The sequence below is a fragment of the Ambystoma mexicanum genome, chromosome 6q (assembly GCF_040938575.1).
Source record: "Ambystoma mexicanum isolate Mex_15411 chromosome 6q, UKY_AmexF1_1, whole genome shotgun sequence".
In the NCBI taxonomy this organism is placed as follows: Eukaryota; Metazoa; Chordata; class Amphibia; order Caudata; family Ambystomatidae; genus Ambystoma; species Ambystoma mexicanum.
In genome coordinates, this window is record NC_090937.1 from 61,991,075 (window position 1) to 62,008,538 (window position 17,464).

Sequence of the window (17,464 nt, forward strand, 5' to 3'; positions counted from 1 at the left end):
CTTCTTTTATTTAACACAAGAGGCTGGGTGGACTGGCAGGGGCCTTCAGTTTCCTATTCCACAGCAAGCTACATTTAAACCCTATGGAGCCAGCCAATTGTTGGACACAAAGGTGGCCATCCCTATGTACCCAGGGGCAAAACATGGAAGATGTGACAGGAGAAAGGGACAAATATGTGCTAAAAAAAGGTTCTCCAGCAGACCCTGGCACTAACGATTACTAGCTATGTTGGATGCGCCAGCGAAGATCTTTGTGATGGTACTGCTGTATCTGGGCCGACAGTAATGGAATTTCTCTAAACCAAACTAGCTACCGCAAAGCATGTTCCACCACCATTAATGGTCTTGCATTGGCGACTACCATCCAACAGGCATGGCCCCTACGAAAGAGGCCAGAGTATGCAGGGTTTATTGATTATAGGGCAGCTTTTGAGACTGTTAGAACCAGTTCATGGGGGAAATTAGCCAATTGGGGTATCCCACCAGGTTTGCTTAAGATGATTGTAATCTTACATGAGCAAACGAGAGTGAAAGTGCAGTTGGGGCTTCATGGGGGATGTCCGGCTGGATTGAGACTCACAAGGGGGTCAAGCAGGGGTGCATCCTACCTCCTATGTTATTTAATCTTTATTTATTTATAGGACATGAGGCGGAGGTGGCTCTTGTGAGCCCCAAATGCCTCCAGCTCAAACTGGGAGCTTAGCCTTTACAGTCGATGAGTTACTCTGATGACCTTGTCCTACTAGATCTGACTCCCAGAGGTTTGCAGGCTGTTTTGAGCAACCTCCACACATACTCCAATATTAATTAAAAGTCAACACAACAAAGACCAAAATCATGGTTTTCAACAAACCTGGTAGACGGCCTGTCCGCTTCAAATCACGGATGGTTGGGGAAATTAAAGAAGAAGTCACTAATTACACCTATTTTGGTGTGACTTTGAATTGTGATCTTAAGGGCTTGACACATTTGGATACCTCCTGAAGAAACTACAACAGATCCAAAATTCAGCAGCCAGACTACTCCCCAAACTATCCAGAAGAGACCACATCACTCATGCCCTAAAAATACTACACTGGCTCCCAGTAAAACATTGCATCACCTTCAAAACAATGTGCATAACGCACAGGGCAATCAGTGAACAAGGAGAAGAATTCCTACAAAAGAAAATAACAATCTACAAACCAACAAGACCCCTCAGGCCAAGCAATGAAATCCGCCTGGAACTAAAACCATATGTTAAGAAAAAACTTGGAGGCACCTCCTTCTACCACTTAGCCGCAAAAACCTGGAACAACATCCCAAAATAAATAAACACCAAAGATCACCTAAAATTCATGAAATTACTAAAAACCTGGCCCTTCAACACCACAGACTCAAACTGAAACCGAAACAACAGAAAAAAAAGGATGACTAAACTGGAGAGTACACTCACAACTCCCAGAAATGACTGATTAGCTCCCACGGCACCTGGACGGGTGATGCCGGGTAGAGTGGAACACAGGCAACGCCCATGGAGAGAGAGTCGACAACCCCAGCCAATCCCATCCAACATCTTCACTCGCCCCTTAGTTACTGTGTTGTGGAATTGTCGGGATATTGGTTATCGCCACACTAGCTGAGTTGTGGACACTGGCCTTATGAGTAGGAAGGGAGGACAGGTGGGGTTGTGAGGGAGGCTGGTGGGGGCGAGATGTGAAAGGGATCTTGAATGCCGGACGGGCCAAGATCAGGACAGTGGCACAGGTGTGCCCCCGCACCCCATCTGGGGAGATTATGCAAGCCCAACACATCAATTCAGGATAGAGATGCCAACTAACCAATTCCACTAACAATTTCCCCCTCTGCATACACCTCTCAAACTCCAAACCAAACACAACCACAAACCTACAGCACAACCTTCACTACATTGCAACAACAAAACAAAAAAAATACACAGACTCGCACAACAGTACATGACTACCGACCGCAAACACACCAGGCCCAGCCAATGGACCCACCGGGCTGAGGCCGCCAACAGCACATCACTGCTTTCTTGTACTTTTCCAGCTTCCTCCCACTAACTCACCCTACCTTCCTCTTTCAGAGCCGCCAGAGCACCAGGGGACTACTCCGGTGGAGATAGTGCGCGGTACAAATGTCCTTTAACATTAACATAAATGGAGGATTTGAACAGCCCAATTTATGGGTGGAATTGGCTCATGGGTACACAAAGGAGGCGAATATTCTATTGGAATCATCTTGATCCAGATGTATTCCATGAAGATATTGCCAGCTGTGCTTTATGCCGCTGAGTTCTGGGCCCTGGGACAACTGACTGAGAGATCACTAAATTGGAATCAGGAATTTTAAAGAAACTCTTAAGATTGCCTACAAATATATCCGCTGAAATTCCATAGCTGGAATTCAATGTTTTGCAAATAAGAGTAGAACTGAATTGCCTGAACATCTACTGAAAAATGGCTAATGCTTCAAGGGGCTTGTTTATGGGCTGGCTCTTTGAAGTTTTTTCTAGGAAAACTGTATTCATGCAGTCCAGTGCTATGGGACAAATAGAGGGTGGCTGACAAATGGAATGGCAGACACTCAGTTGATCCTTTCGGCGTGCCACTAGTCGCCTATAAACAAACCATGAAAACGTTGATTGTATCATTGACTGGAGAGCAATTGACGGTCAATCTTGCGACTAAATCAAATGCTAGAAGTTCACATCATAAATAATGCCATGAGAGAGCTTGCCGACGTATATCCATCATTTTGTCTGGAACTTACTTGTTAGGGATTATGAGATTGATGTTCAATTGTGTTAAAACCCTGGACATAACTGGTGCTTGGGAAGGTTCTTCTTTGACTTAGCTATGTCGAAATGCAATACAAGCTGTAGGGATTCAGGTATCCGTATCTAAGTAAAGTAGTTTCGAAGGGATTGTGTCCTCCGACGTATTCCTTATCTTTGATAATTCGTCTCCAGCTTGCTGGCCTTGGAAACTGTTTTCAGCATAGGGCGCTGTGCATCGACGTCCGTCGAGTTGATGTCCCTCGACAGCCACCGTATCGGAGCCGACGTCACCATGCCCATAAGTAGCCACGCACAGCTTCCGTTGCTCAGGTCTGTTTTTCTGCGCTTCGTGGGGCCTCGGAATATCATTGCTCAGTTCTTCAGTCAAATATACTTCATTATTCCTCGTGAATACAGACTCGTACTCGATGGCTTCCTCATATGAACCGATGACTCCATGGCCCGGCTTCAAAAAACGTCGAGACTGTGGAAAGAAAATGTCGTTGACGGATCCTCACAGGATCTGTTTGTGGTGCCTGGGAGTCGAGCACCATTGTTAGAGTGCGAGGACTGCATGTCCATGACAGCGAAAGCATTGAAGGAGCGTAAGGGGAAGCTCGAGAGAGGTAAGACAGTCAAAACGTCTTCAAAAGTTTCCTCGGCGGAGTCGAGACATTCGTCTCCTCGCCATCACAAAGGACATTCTCGTTCTAGGTCTTGAAGCTGTTCCCATCACTCTTTGAGATCTAAGCATTCAAAAAAGAGACGTCGAAGATCCCCTTCCTCGTCGTCTTCTGTTTCCCCAAAAAGGGTCTCCTGCCCCACAAAACATAGCTCTCAGGCTGATTGGGAGGAATTCAGGAAAAAGATGCTTAGCGTCTTCGAGAAAGCGGCCTCGATCCCCCTCGAAGACTGCTGAGGGTGATGAAAGACCAGAAAAATCAAAACGCTGCTAGTTGCAGCACCCGGCGAAAGAAGCTACTCGAGAGCGTCATGAACCCTCGAGTAAAGGCAAGGTCGCGTCTTCGACGCCGTCATGGAAGATCCCTTCGACGCATAGATCTGTGTCTTCGACGCCATTATCGAAGGGTGCTTCGACGCACATGTCAGTCGATTCGACGCCGTCTTCGACGCAGAGAAAGGACAAACCCACGGCCACATCACAGCCAGTGGCTATACCCAGAGCCTCGATCACGAGAACGTCTTCGACAACCTCAAGTAGAATTTCGATACTCTTGAGTTCCTCGAGGCCTCTACCAACTTTCTCGACGCCTTTTTCGATGGCTTCGAAGCCTTTAACGTCCGCGTCGACGTTTTCTCAGCCAATTATGACGAATTTGGCCCCTTCTGCTCTAGGAATGGGATTTATACCATTTCCAAGATCTGATCATTCCAGAGCCTTAGCATCTATTTATGAGGAAGGGGAGAATTCGGATCAGGAGAGACCTTTTGAGTTGCAGGGAACTGCAACTCCTGTACCAGAGGAATTTACCTCTGAGGAAGGTAGGATTAAGGACCTCTAAGAATCCTTACATGAAGCAAGTGGGCTGGACACTTCCCCAGAAGTGGAATTTGCCAAACCAGACCCAGTGGAACATGCTGAAACCCCTTATAGAACCTTGATGGCAAGGATAATCGAGTTTATGGGGTGGTCTACACCTTCACCTGCCTTTCAGCAAGACGACCTCACAGATATTTTGGTTAAAGGTCCACAGGAGGATCCTGTGGCGTCATTTCATGCGGCACTACAAAGGAAAATATTGGCAAACTGGGAAACCCCAGAGGTTATCCCGGCGGTTAACAAAAAATTATCAGCCAAGTATAAAGTGTCTACTGCTGACCCTGAATATTTATCCAAACACCCAACTCCGGAGAGTCTGGTTGTTCAGGCAGCAACTTCTTCAGGTGGTAAATCGGCTTATCCTACTGTTCCACAGGACAGGGATGACAAGAGTTATGATTCTATGGCCAAAAAAGTATTTTCTGCATGTAGCATGGCTTTGAAATCCATCAATGCTACTTGTACGCTCGCAAGGTTCAGCCACACACTTTGGGAGTGTGCTTCATCAGCGGCTGACGGCCTCCCAGAGGGAGAAGAAAGGGAAGTGTTTCTCAACATCATTAAGGATGGTAAGGACGCAATGTGTGAATCCCTTCAGACTGGCATCGATTCTGCTGACAGCATCAGCAGGGCCATGGCGTCAAGTACAACAACCAGGAGATTTGCTTGGTTGCGAAAGTCTGGTTTTGCTCCAGATGTGCAAAGCAGACTCTTGAATATGCCCTTTGACGGCTCTTCTTTGTTTGGTAAGAAGGCGGATGACAGTTTAGAAAAACTACAAACATCAAGGGCAGCAGCAAAATCCCTAGGAGCTGCAATCCGTCAGACACCATATCGCCCCTCAGGAACCTCTTGAAGAGGTAAGTCCTTTCACTTCTATTCCGCAATCGGAAGAGGCAGAGGACAGCCGGTTCAAAGGGGTCAGAAAAAATTCACCCGAGGTGGACTGGGTAAAAATACAAAAGCCGCAGCAGCAGGTGCCTCTTTACCCTCGGCATCTGCATCAGCTGCCTCCAAACTGCTCTGAGGACTCTCCTCACAAGACACCAGTAGGGGGCAGGTTAACCCAACATATGACGGAATGGCAGGCTATTACGTCAGATGCTTGGGCATTGGAGACAGTTGCCCAAGGTTATTGCCTGCCTTTTCTACGCATCCCTCAGTCATCCACCGGGGAACAGCTCTCTGAAAGTTCCAGATCCGCTCCTCTTGCAGGAAATTGTAGACCTGCTAGAGAAAAGTGCCGTAGAACCAGTACCTGTAGCGGAGAGGAACAAGGGCTGGTACACACCCCCCCCCCCCTACTTTCTCATCCCGAAGAAAGACGGAGGACTGTGAACTATCTTGGACGAGAATTGAACAAGTTCTTCAGGAAGGACAAGTTCAAGATGGTAACTCTCTCTCAGATCCTTCGGGCCCTCCAGCTCCAGGACTGGCTGGTATCTCTGGACCTCCAGGATGCTTATTTCCATGTGCCAATCCATCTCAAACACTGGAAATACCTGAGGTTCGCAATTGGCGGCTTCCATTATCAATTTAGAGTTCTGCCATTTGGGCTGACCTCCGCCCGAGGGTCTTCACCAAGTTAATGTCGGTAGTGGCGGCATGTCTAAGGAAGGGAGGGATTCACGTCTACCCCTACCTGGACGATTAGCTGATCAGGGCTGTATCTTCGGAACAAGCTCAGATCCAGCTAGATTATGTCTGCCACTTCCTTCACAAACTGGGCTTCTCCCTCAATTTAAAGAAGTCACAGATGATACAGAGGCTCCAGTTCATCGGAGCGGTCCTGGACACTTCTCTGGGAAAAGCTTCGCCACCAGAGGTGAGGGCTCAAGATATTCTGCAGATGGTCATCAAGTTTCAAAATGCCCAACATCTCCCAGCCTTCGACATTTTGAGGTTGCTAGGCCTCATGGCATCCTGCATCTTCCTTGTGCCAGAGGCTCGCCTGAGAATGAGATTGCTTCAGTGGGCACTAAGAACCCAGTGGTCGCAGTTCTCAGGAAAGATGACAGATCTCCTTCGGATTCCGGACAAGGTAGCCCGAGACCTTCAATGGTGGGTTTATCGAGAGAACATTTTGAAAGGAGAACTGTTTTGGCAACCATGGCCGGAGATAACGGTAGTCACGGACGCCTCACTCACGGGGTGGGGAGCCCATGTCAACGACTTGACCATCAGCGGTCGTTGGTCTCCATCGGAGTCCAGACTATACATCAACCTATTGGAGCCGAGAGCGATCAGACTAGCGCTGAAAGCTTTCCTACCATCCGTACAGGAAAAAAATGTCCTGATAATGACGGACAACACAGTGGCCATGCACTACCTCAACAAAAGAGGAGGCATGCGATCAATGCCACTGTGCAGAGAGGCAATGCAGCTCTGGTTTTGGGCAATTCAAGAAGGAATCTCTCTAGCGGCAGTTCACCTAGCCGGAGAGAAGAACTTGACGGCGGATGCTCTGAGCAGGCAGGGCACAGTCTCCCACGAGTGGGAACTAGCTCAGGAAGTCCTTCAGGAGATCTTCGCCCTTTGGGGAACCCCTCAAGTGGATCTGTTCGCCACCAGTAACAGGAAGTGCGATCTGTTTTGTTCAAGGGAATTTCCCCCGAGAGGAGCTCTAGGGGACGCGTTCGTAGTGGACTGGGAGTTTCCACTCCTGTACGCGTTTCCACCAGTCCCTGTCATTCCTCAAATGATCAGGAGGTTGAGAAGATTCCGGAGGACCATGATCCTAATTTCCCCAGACTGAGCCAGGAGAACGTGGTACCCGGACGTTCTGGACATGTCCACCTGCCCTCCAATTCGCCTTCCACTCAAGGAGAATCTTCTCTCACAGAAGGGAGGCCTGGTTCTCCATCCAGACATCAGAACCCTCAACCTTCACGCTTGGCTTCTGAAAGGTTGAGATACAAGGATTGGGATCTCCTTGATGACGTTATGGAGGTGTTGCTTTTGGCCAGAAGGCCAGCAACAAAGTCTTTATACCGCTGCCGTTGGAACAAATTTTGCAGCTGGTGTAGAGAAGAGAATATCGGCCCATTTTCATGTGGCACACCAATGGTGTTATCCTTTCTACTCTATTTGGCAAATTCAGGCCTTCAAGTTGGCACTATCAAGGGCTATCTCGCAGCGCTATCGATCTTCAAGCGCACTGCAGAGGAGCCATCGTATTTCAAATTACCCTTAATAGTACAATTTCTAAAGGGATGAACTAATGTCTATCCTCCAAGACCATTCCAAGTTCCCTTATGGGACTTAAATTTAGTCTTAAATTTCCTGATGGGTACTCCTTTCGAACCACTCCACTCTTGTTCGCTAAGATTTCTCACCCTTAAAACTGTCTTATTAGTGGCACTAACATCTGCTAGAAGGGTGAGCGAATTACAAGCTCTATCTTGTAAACCCCCTCATACAATTTTTCATAAAGACAAAGTTGTCCTACAGGTGAAGCCTAATTTCCTCCCAAAGGTGGTTTCTGAATTCCACATCACTCAAAAAATTACATTATCTTCATTCTATCCTCCTCCCCATCCGGGGAAAGAGGAAGAAAGGCTACACAGGCTGGACCCAAGGTGGGCTTTAAGCTTTTACATCAGCAGACTTGCTAGGATTAGGCAAGCAGACCAACTATTCGTAGGTTACTCAGGGCACAAATTGGGACTACCGATAACAAAACAGACCATTTCCAGATGGATTATTTTGGCCATTCTGGAATGTTACAAACTGGCAGGGAAAGAGCCTCCTCAAAATCTTAGGGCTCATTCAACCAGGGGTATCGCAGCCTCTTCGGTCCTCCAAAGAGGGGTTCCGGTTCGAGATGTGTGGGCTGCTACATGGTCATCCGCACATACCTTCACAGGATTTTACAACCTGGATTCCTCCTCTAGTCAAGAGAATAGGTTTCGCAAAGCAGTATTACATTCTGTTCATTCCTAAACGGCGTTTTTACTCCCACCTCCAATTACACAACACTGCTATGGGAGTCTATCAAAGATGAGGAATACGTCAGAGGACACAATCCCTTCGAAGAACAAGTTACTTCTTACAAGGTAACATTCTTTTGATGGGATGTTCCTCTGACGTATTCCTTATCGCCCCTCCCATCCATCCCAGCAGTAATACTTCCCTTGTGGTTGCAGCTTACGCTCCTTCAAGGTCAATAACCAATTCAGGCATGACTTATTTTATGCTACAAAACAGAACTGAGCAACGGACGCTGCGCGTGGCTATTTATGGGCATGATGACGTCGGCGCCGATACGGTGGCTGTCGAGGGACATCAACTCGACGGACGTCGATGCGCAGCGCCCTCTGCTGAAAATGTTTTCCGAGGCCAGCAAGCTGGAGGCGAATTATCAAAGATAAGGAATACGTCGGAGGAACATCCCATCGAAATAACGTTACCAGGTAAGAAGTAACTTTTTTGGTCATATGAAGGATGTATCTTCCTAACCAAATTGTGGAAAAGAATCTGACACTTTGAATGTACTTACTGGTGGGACAGTGCGAAGAGTCCTAGGTACATGCTCTTGTTGAATTGCATGTACGTTTGAAACATTCTGCACTGTTGGTTTTATGATCTGTAAGAACAGGTGTTTGGGAATTTTAATCTGCGAGGGACAGTTTTAATGTTTGTGGGTGACGTGTATCAACAGTAACGATTTTTGTGAAATGATACAAAATAAATAAAATGTGTCTTTGGGGGGGAATCGTGCGGGAGTGTAGCGAACCCGAGGATCATGCAGACTCTGAATGGGAAAAGAATGGTGCGCAAGCCAGCAAAAACATGTTTGCAGGCTATAATTTGAGACGGGGGCATGGTAGCACATGAGCCATAAGCATTCCGCAGAGGGATAAGTGCCGCTCTGACAGGTAGCTATGCAGAAAAGGCTGCTTTCAGACAAAAGAATAAGACGACGAGCGTGGAAGAACAGGGAGGGGGTCGTTGTGTCTAGAATATACAATTACATTCTGAGATGTCAGATTCTTGGGGGCAATTTGGAATGAGGTGAGTGAGTGAGGGAGGTTTTGGTTCTGCAAGTGTAGCCATTTTTGAACAGCAGAGATTGGAGTACTTTCCAAATGGTGATGACAGACGAGCACAATGCATTCCAAGGGGCAAACAGTACCAGATCCTCACAAGGTACTCATGCCACCCAATAAGGGACATATTTACATGGTTCATGTTTCATCCGCTAGATGGAAAAATCCCAGATATTTTAATTCCATTCCCTTTTTTGTTTATCTTGAAATACCTCCCAGTAATAGCGTGGTCAACTTAGCGCATTCTTTTATTTTAGCAAAAGTTGTATTGTACTCTACATGTAGAAAAGGCATATGTAGTCAACTGTCAACTCGTTTTTTCAAGCAATAACCAAGAACTACTAGTGCCCATAAAAATTGCATTTTCCATGCCTGGTGCTAAAGGTTTCAGCTGTTTGTTTTTGCAATAGTTTCTAATGTCTGGCCAAGCTTGATTTATACATTTTGACTTAACTTAAAACCACTTGTTAAACCTGTTCTTGCTAAGCATCAACGACAAACTGGTGTTCTTATTTGATGTGCTTTTTAGGTACTTTTTTGGGATATTAAACAAGGACTCTGGGCAAATGGAAGTGGTCCGTGCCGAACAGTTTAACATGCAACCTGTTTTTCCAGGTAGGGGAAATTGGCTAGTTAATTGCAATGTTTCTTGAAAAGTAAGCATTTGGTGGGAAAATGGGTCAAGTGTGAGAACAAACAAGATAACATCTGTAGGAAAAAAATGTTTTGTTAACATTAAAATGAAAACAATTACCTTCTTTTGACTTAATACTAGCTAATAGGTTTACCCAGTTTAATGTCGCTCAATTGATTGACCTTTGAAAGAGTACGCTGAATTGGCTTGCTGGATTGCACCGTGCAAAGTATGGGCTGGCTGCATGTCAGTGAGCATTTACCTTGTTGTGTTGTCTATCATGATGGGGGGGGGGGTAAGAAATAACAGTCCCTTTTAACTGTGAGGAGCCAGCCATTGTGGCTACACAATGCCCTGTGGCCTATAATGCATGGTTGAGGCCCCAAACGCATCTCTTTTGCTATAGTATAGAAGGTGAATAACCAGCATGCACCTCCGCTGATCAGGGCCTCGCACGCTCCCATTGTCTCAAGGTGAAGAATCATATTTTGGCTGAGACTAGATGCTGGGGCAAGAATCTGTTGAAATAAGGTGCCATAGAAGATGCTTGCTGGTACAAGGCAACAACTCAAAGACATGGGAAATGGAAGTCCACTGCTTTGTTGGCAATACAAAATTGCAGCAAGATGATGAAGTAGGGCTGTGACAAACACCTGAAGTGACCAGAGCAAAGTCAAGGAAACATTAATTGGAGAACCTTCATTCCTTTCGCCTTTTATTAAGCAGTCGACATAGGTTCCATATTGAGTTGAGACGTGGTCAGGGTCACCTGCAATGTGGCCTTGTGGAGAACCCAGGCGTAGCTCCAGCATTGGTTTTGTCTGCAATGTGTTTTCTTGTACTGCCCCACTCCCATTTTTTACCCATTGGTTGTGACCTGGTTGGAGGGGCGAGGTTCATGTTGCCAGAAAGAACGTTACTTTAACCTTGCCATTCCACACCATATGAACGCATCCTGAATAGTCCTGTCTTAGAATTATTTTCAAAAGACAAATTTGAGAGCATCTGAAGTAAAATGCTTTGCCTATCCATATTCATGTTTACATATTTCTGTACCTATTAAAGACGGTGACCATCATAATACTTGCAGGTATGAAGTTACTTTGAGAACCTTGAATGTAATAAAGTAATGCTAACTGCTTTTTTTGCCAAGGCCAGCACCCCTATTCCTTTTTCCGAAAAGCGTGATGTTATGTTGGGGATTTATAAAGCACAAACCCAACTCTGAAGCAGTGGAGTACATTCTTAAGGGAGTGCACCCCCTCCTTAAGAAGCCCTCTGCCAATTCCCTCCTCTCTGGCTAACTATTGCCCAATCTCTATCACTCCTTTCCTGGGCAACCAATTGGAAAAGCTGGCCATCTCCCAGCTTAAACTTCACACTGAATCTGTTGGTTGTCTCCAGGACCATCAGTCTGGCATCACAGTGGCCCGAAGCATAGAAACTGCTCTCCTGAACATCTGTGAAGACCTTCTCTCTAACATTGATTCTAACCTTCCTTCTGTCCTCATTCTTTTAGTTCTTTTGCTTTTGATACGGTCAACCATGCCATCCTGCTCAATCACCTTTGTGATAACTTGGGCATCACTGATCAGGCCCTGGACTGACTTACCTCCTTTCTCACTAACCGACCCTCAGGTCTAACTAGGGTTCTCTCTCTCTCTCTCTCTCTCTCTCTCTCTCTCTCTCTCTCTCTCTCTCTCTCTCTCTCTCTCTCTTTCTCCCAACCCCTCCTCCCTCCCCAGCCCCCCCCCCCCCCCCCAGAGGTCTAACCTTTCTCCCTGGCTGTTCAACGGTGATGATGGAAATGCATTGGAGGGACAGGGCCTCCCTGTCCTTGTCCTGTAGTCCTTTTTCATTTGTTTTCTGTATTGTTTTCTGCCCAGGAGTCCATGTCGGACTGGACTCCTAGCGTTGTAGCTCTTGTGTTTGGTTTGGTGTACAGACCCATGGGATTACCCTTATGTGTCATGCGTTCTAATTCCCCTTCTTCTGATGCCCCTTCTGCTGCACACATACCAACTCCTACTCGATTAAGGCGGCAGCGGTTTGGTGCCCGTTGGCATCACTCATGGAAAGGCACCAGTTACCGTCGCCCAGAACGCCAGCTTCCATTTCTCCACTGGCAACTCCCCTGGCGCCTCGTCGCAGGCCGTATCAGACGCCCTGTTGACAGGCAACCCCGATCGGTTCTGCATCACATGACACAGAAGACCTGATCACATGACAACATAGCAATAGGATAAATGCTTTGAGTACGCGCCTTTTCAGTGCTTCACAGCTGTTCTATCCGGCACTGTTTGGCACACTCTTGAACTTCGACTCTCGGCTTTTGAATTACGGACTTTGCACAATGGTTTCCCCTTGCTTCCTCCTTGGATTGTTTGCCTGCAACTCTGCTCTTCCGGTATACTGACCTACCGACTTCCATACTTGGACTCCTTCGGATACTCCTTTCGGATTTGTTGTTAACTGTTGTCTTTCTGGAAGCACTAGGCCACAGAGCTCACACGGACTGTTTTGGCTTTTCCAGTACTGTTACCACGCTTAAAGTCCTTTCTCCAAACCCTGCTGCAACCACAGTGCTCCCACAGGTATTTGCAGTGTGTGACACGTTTTCCAGCAAAGGCAGTGACCAGCCTTCTCCTCCCTACTGCTGCCGCCGCTTACTACGTACTCCCAGAACGCTCACCACATTCTTCGCCCCAAGCCCACGGTTTGGTTTATGCCTCATCCATTTCACATCTAGGTAAGCCATCTAGTGGTTCATAGCTTTCTTCCCTATCTGTTACTGCTCATTTGGTCTTGTGTTAATTACTTGCTTGCCTTACAGCGGTTTGGGGTTTCCGGCGCTCCTGGTTCCTGGCGTTCCAGCACCTATACCTGTGGCTTCAAGGATCAAACGGGGAGTAATTTAGTATCTCTGTGTGGTACTTTGTGACAGAGGCTTTCATAATCCCCATGACTATCAAGTTTTGACATTATTGCACCCATGGGTGGGGGTACAACCCTGTGGCCCTAGTGTATGTTTTGGGCACCCGCGTGTGGCCCACAGAGCAGGGTATGTGCTGGTGGCAGCTCCATGCTGAATTGGACAGGGGCTCTAAGTATCCTCCATTTTGGGATACCCAGGCTCTGCCATTGGAATCGGTTGATTCCTGATAGGAAACAAGAAGTTCCCTGTGGCCTCTTGCTTTCTATTGCCTGTTACCTTGTTTTCCCAAAGTCCTGTGAAGCCCTGACTCTGTCCCTTCCCCCTGACTGGCTGTTTGGTGGAAGTTCTGTATATGGTGTTGTTGTGAAGTCCAGGCTAGACTGGCTGGAGCCTTCCCAGTCACTGTATGTTGTGGGTACACCTTGTGGGTGGGACCTGGGTGAATGGAGTGTATTACCAATATGCACTTCCTGTTGTGGATGTCTGGGTTCTGGTGTTTGACACAATGACTGAGACAGCCCTGCTCGAAACGGGTATGAATGCAGTGTGGAGTGTTGAATGGCTGGGTACTTGTCCCAATACACATAACTTGTTGTGAGTGCATGGCCTTAATGCACTATGCATTTGATTGGCTGCCTGACTAGAGGAATGCCCTTCTGACCGATTGGTTGCCTGAGTGTGTCCCAGCAGAATGAATGAGAGATCAACTAGTATATCTGGGGGCCTCTCACTACTAGAATTCGTGTTCAGAAGCTGAAGTCCACTACGAAGAGTAACTGGAGTAAACCTGAAGCTTAACCTTGAAGCCCTGCTGGAAGAGAAGTCTTGCTGTTGCTCTGGTGGTCAGTCAAAATCGCAAACAAAATCTCGAATGACAAAAAGCCTGAAACAAAATCTCGAAAAAAAAATATCGAAATTTTTTATTTATCTATTTATATATGTTTTTGGGGTCAGGTAAGTAAAAAAAAGGGGTAAAATAAAAAAAAATGAAAAAAGGGGGGTTGGGGGGGGGGAACCCCCCCATTTTGGAAAAAAACACATTGAAAAAAAAATTCGATATTTTTTTTTTTTCGGCCTTTTGTATTCGAGATTTTTGTTTTCGAGATTTTTTGATTCGGTATTATCACTATGAACCGTTGCTCTACTTCGTCGATCTGAATTCTGCTGTGTCTCCAAGGACTGACCCAGAGAGGACCTAGTTAGGCGCCCTCTTCCCGAGCTACGAGGGACCATCGTGCACCAGCTGATCTTTGCCAAAGCTCCCTGGTAGACAGACCTATGACAGGCTGCCGACCGGAGACGGGGGACTGCCGCGGAATCCCAAAGAGAAGTGCCCAGACTGTTGTCCGCCACCGTCGATGACCACCATCGCCGTCCGGAGCCGCAGTGCTCCCGTTGCCTAAGAACTTTCAATTCATGGACACGCTTGTCCGCACCGCCGCCCGCCGGAGAAAGCCAGGCCGTTGACGCGCCGAGGAGCATTCGACGGTGGGTTTCCTGCAACCCAAAGACCACAGAGATGCAGACGACTCGACGCCTTTGCTGGGCCACAGTTCTTCAAACTCTTTGCGGTCCAGAACTATCGACATCGAGGTGCCCCGCACGCCTCTTCCTTGCAGGACGTTTACGCTTCCCCGTCGACGAGCACCACTAGGAAAGAAGTTGCCACTTCACTGCCTTAGTTCACCCTGTTCTTAGCCGGACGTTTCACGACCCGTGACTCCTGCCTTAAAGGGAACGAACTCAAGAAGCGCTGTTGATTCCCCGGTGAGGAACGCTACGACGCCAGGAGGTTGGTCAACTCTTGGAAAGACTCTGGTGAACAATATATGGACTGGGCTTGTGATATATCTTTATTCTATAGGTTGCCCAGGTGGGGGGGGGGGGTCTCCACACAGAACTGTGCCTCTAACAAGGCCAGTATTCTGCCAATTGTTCTAACCAACTGCTTTCTTCTTATATCTATTGTTGGTTATCTTTACAAACTAATTTGTGTGACATTTAACCATACATTTGATGCACTTTAAAGAGATCTAATAATTGTGGTACCACGTAGAACTGTATATTTGCCATTATAGATGACTGAGTACAAAGTGAGTTATCGTGATATTGTAAATAACCTTGAATATTAATTATATAAAGACTGTGTTTTAACTAATACAGTGTGCGGACATTCCTTTGTGGTTGCTTGGGACTACACTGTACTAAAGAACCAGCCCGCATCACCTGAGAAGCTAGGCCTTGATTGCTCGTCCATTGCTACCACAAAAGAGAATCTTGGCTGGGGTCCTCTGTGCCTCTCCTCTACCATATAGAGAGCAGAATTACAGACATCCCCCTCCGGTCTTTACATCAACCAATAGCTAGCAGCTCTTGCCCACTGATTCGCTTCTCTCTGCTCCAACTTGTTATTCGGATGACACCCAGCTCTCTTTCAGGCTCCCCTCGGCCGCTTCTACCCCTTCTCTCGTTGCTTGCTGACTGTCCGCAATCCAGGAGTGGTTTGCAGCCAATGATGTCTGCCTTATTGCCAGGAAGATTGAGATCCTCCTCATCGGAACACCAGCTCCCTCCTTTCCTCGCTCTCTCTCTGGCCGCCCACACTGGGCCCTCTTCCTGCTCCTACCTGTTAGGCTAAGAACCTTGAGGTCGTCTCCGACTCCACCCTCTCCTTCTCTCCTCACATTTACGACGTCTCTAAGAAGTCAAACTATCAGCTGCACCTCCTCAGAGGTATTCTTCCTTTCTTCACTTTCCCCCAGAAGCTCAATCTCCAGAGCTCTGGTCCTCTATAGGCTGGACTACTGGAACAGCCCCTTTCGAAATCTTCCTGCTCTACAATTTATCCAAAACAGGACTGCAAGACTTGTCATTGGCCTCAAGCCCAGGGATCGTATCTCTCCAGCTCTGAAATCACTTCATGGGCTCCCAGTGGTGGCAAGGATCAAGTTCAAGACCCTTTTCATTGGGACCACACTACCTCCAACTCTCTATTCCTAAACATCTCCCTACTCGAGCTCTCCGCTCATACACCTACACTCTGAGGGTCAGTTACTTTTCCAAGCATAGAGTTGCGAACAGATCCTTCTTTGGCTGGTGCCTCCCTCTGGAACAGCCTCCCTGCCTGAGCAGAACCACCTTAGATTTTGGAAGCAACTCGAGACCTTCCTCTTTGTTTACGCTTTCTCTCTTCCTTTCCCCTGCTGATGACCTGATTGCTCCACGCACTATTCACCTGGCCACCCTCTGAACTTGGGCCCAGGTCCCTGCCTGTCCAGTTGCACCTCGCATTGCCTCTTGGCTCCCTCAGCACTTGTGGTCTGTATCTGTAACCCTTGAGTCCCTTCACTCTGCACTTATGAGCCACCCGTTGGCTGCACTTTTCATTACCGGCACTTCACCAGCCCCCACTCTTGCCCCCCTTGGTACTTTTCCCCTTCCCCGCACTTGCCCGATCTTAAAGACACAAGGCCTAGTAAGATCATTGTTTTGTCCTCCCTCTGTTTCCGCTTCCTTGTTTTGTCGCACTTAGAATAACTTGTGTACAAGCGCGTTATAAATGCCATATCATGTAATTCCTGAAGGGGGTGAATAGATGCAACCATAGGGGTCGTCTGAGAGTTTAGGAAGTTAGGGTCACCCAAGATAATACAAGATCAAGCTTTTGAAAAGCAGCTGGTTACATTTGCACAGTCTTTTTGCACCAGTAATTTTGCTGTATCACTTTCTGCAATTGCTACTTTTTTTGAAAATTCTGATGGTAATTTACTTGGAGGGTGTTTACAGCCAAAATGTGTTAACAGTCATAGATTTGTATATGTGACTTTATTTTCAGGTGATCCTACAAATTCAATAACTGAGGACAAAGTGGAGAAAACCTACAGAGATAAGGTACGTAAATGAAGCATCTAATTCTGATGGGTAACATTGTTGTGTGAAAGATTTGTATAGGGATTTGTTGAAAGTGTAAGCCAAGAAACCCAGGCAATGAAAGGTTTGCCTTAGCTGCCTTTGTAAGCCGGTTATGCTGATGCCTGTATCTTTCAGGTTCAGAGCCCTTTTTCAGACTTCTGAGCAGAACAGGAGCCGGCAGTCATTCTTTCCCCAGGTTTACAAATTTGAAGCGATGAGTGTCATTTTCAGTGAATAAATCGTGATAAACCAGTGGGTGGATAATAACCCCCATAAAAGGGGACTTGAGGCTTATGAAGGAGGATATGTGTCTTTTCGCCATTGATACTTTTCAAGATGAATAGGATAAAGACCATAAAGTGGTTAACTCCTGGGGAAAAGGACATTTTAGTGACAAGGGTAAGGCTGCAAAGATCAGGATTTCCACGGAAGTAGCAGCAGTTAAAAGCATTAAACACTGTGTATGTTCCTGCATAGGTTCAATATTCCTACAGGTGATCCATAGGGGGGGAACATTTGGAATACACGTTTGCATTAATGGGCTACGATTTCTTCTAGGCTTATGCATGTACTCTTCTAAACTTCTGAGTTTAAA

The 17,464-nt window shown here is 46.9% G+C and overlaps 1 protein-coding gene across 1 annotated transcript in view; it reads left to right on the forward strand.

Moving 5' to 3' along the window:
- The window catches only part of POLR1E (RNA polymerase I subunit E), a 485,913-nt gene that overhangs the window by 89,897 nt on the left and 378,552 nt on the right, over positions 1 to 17,464 (forward strand). The window contains exons 4-5 of the mRNA XM_069630483.1: positions 9,918 to 10,003; positions 16,793 to 16,848. Of these exons, the coding sequence (XP_069486584.1) occupies positions 9,918 to 10,003; positions 16,793 to 16,848 (142 nt within the window). The remainder of the gene's footprint in view (positions 1 to 9,917; positions 10,004 to 16,792; positions 16,849 to 17,464) is intronic.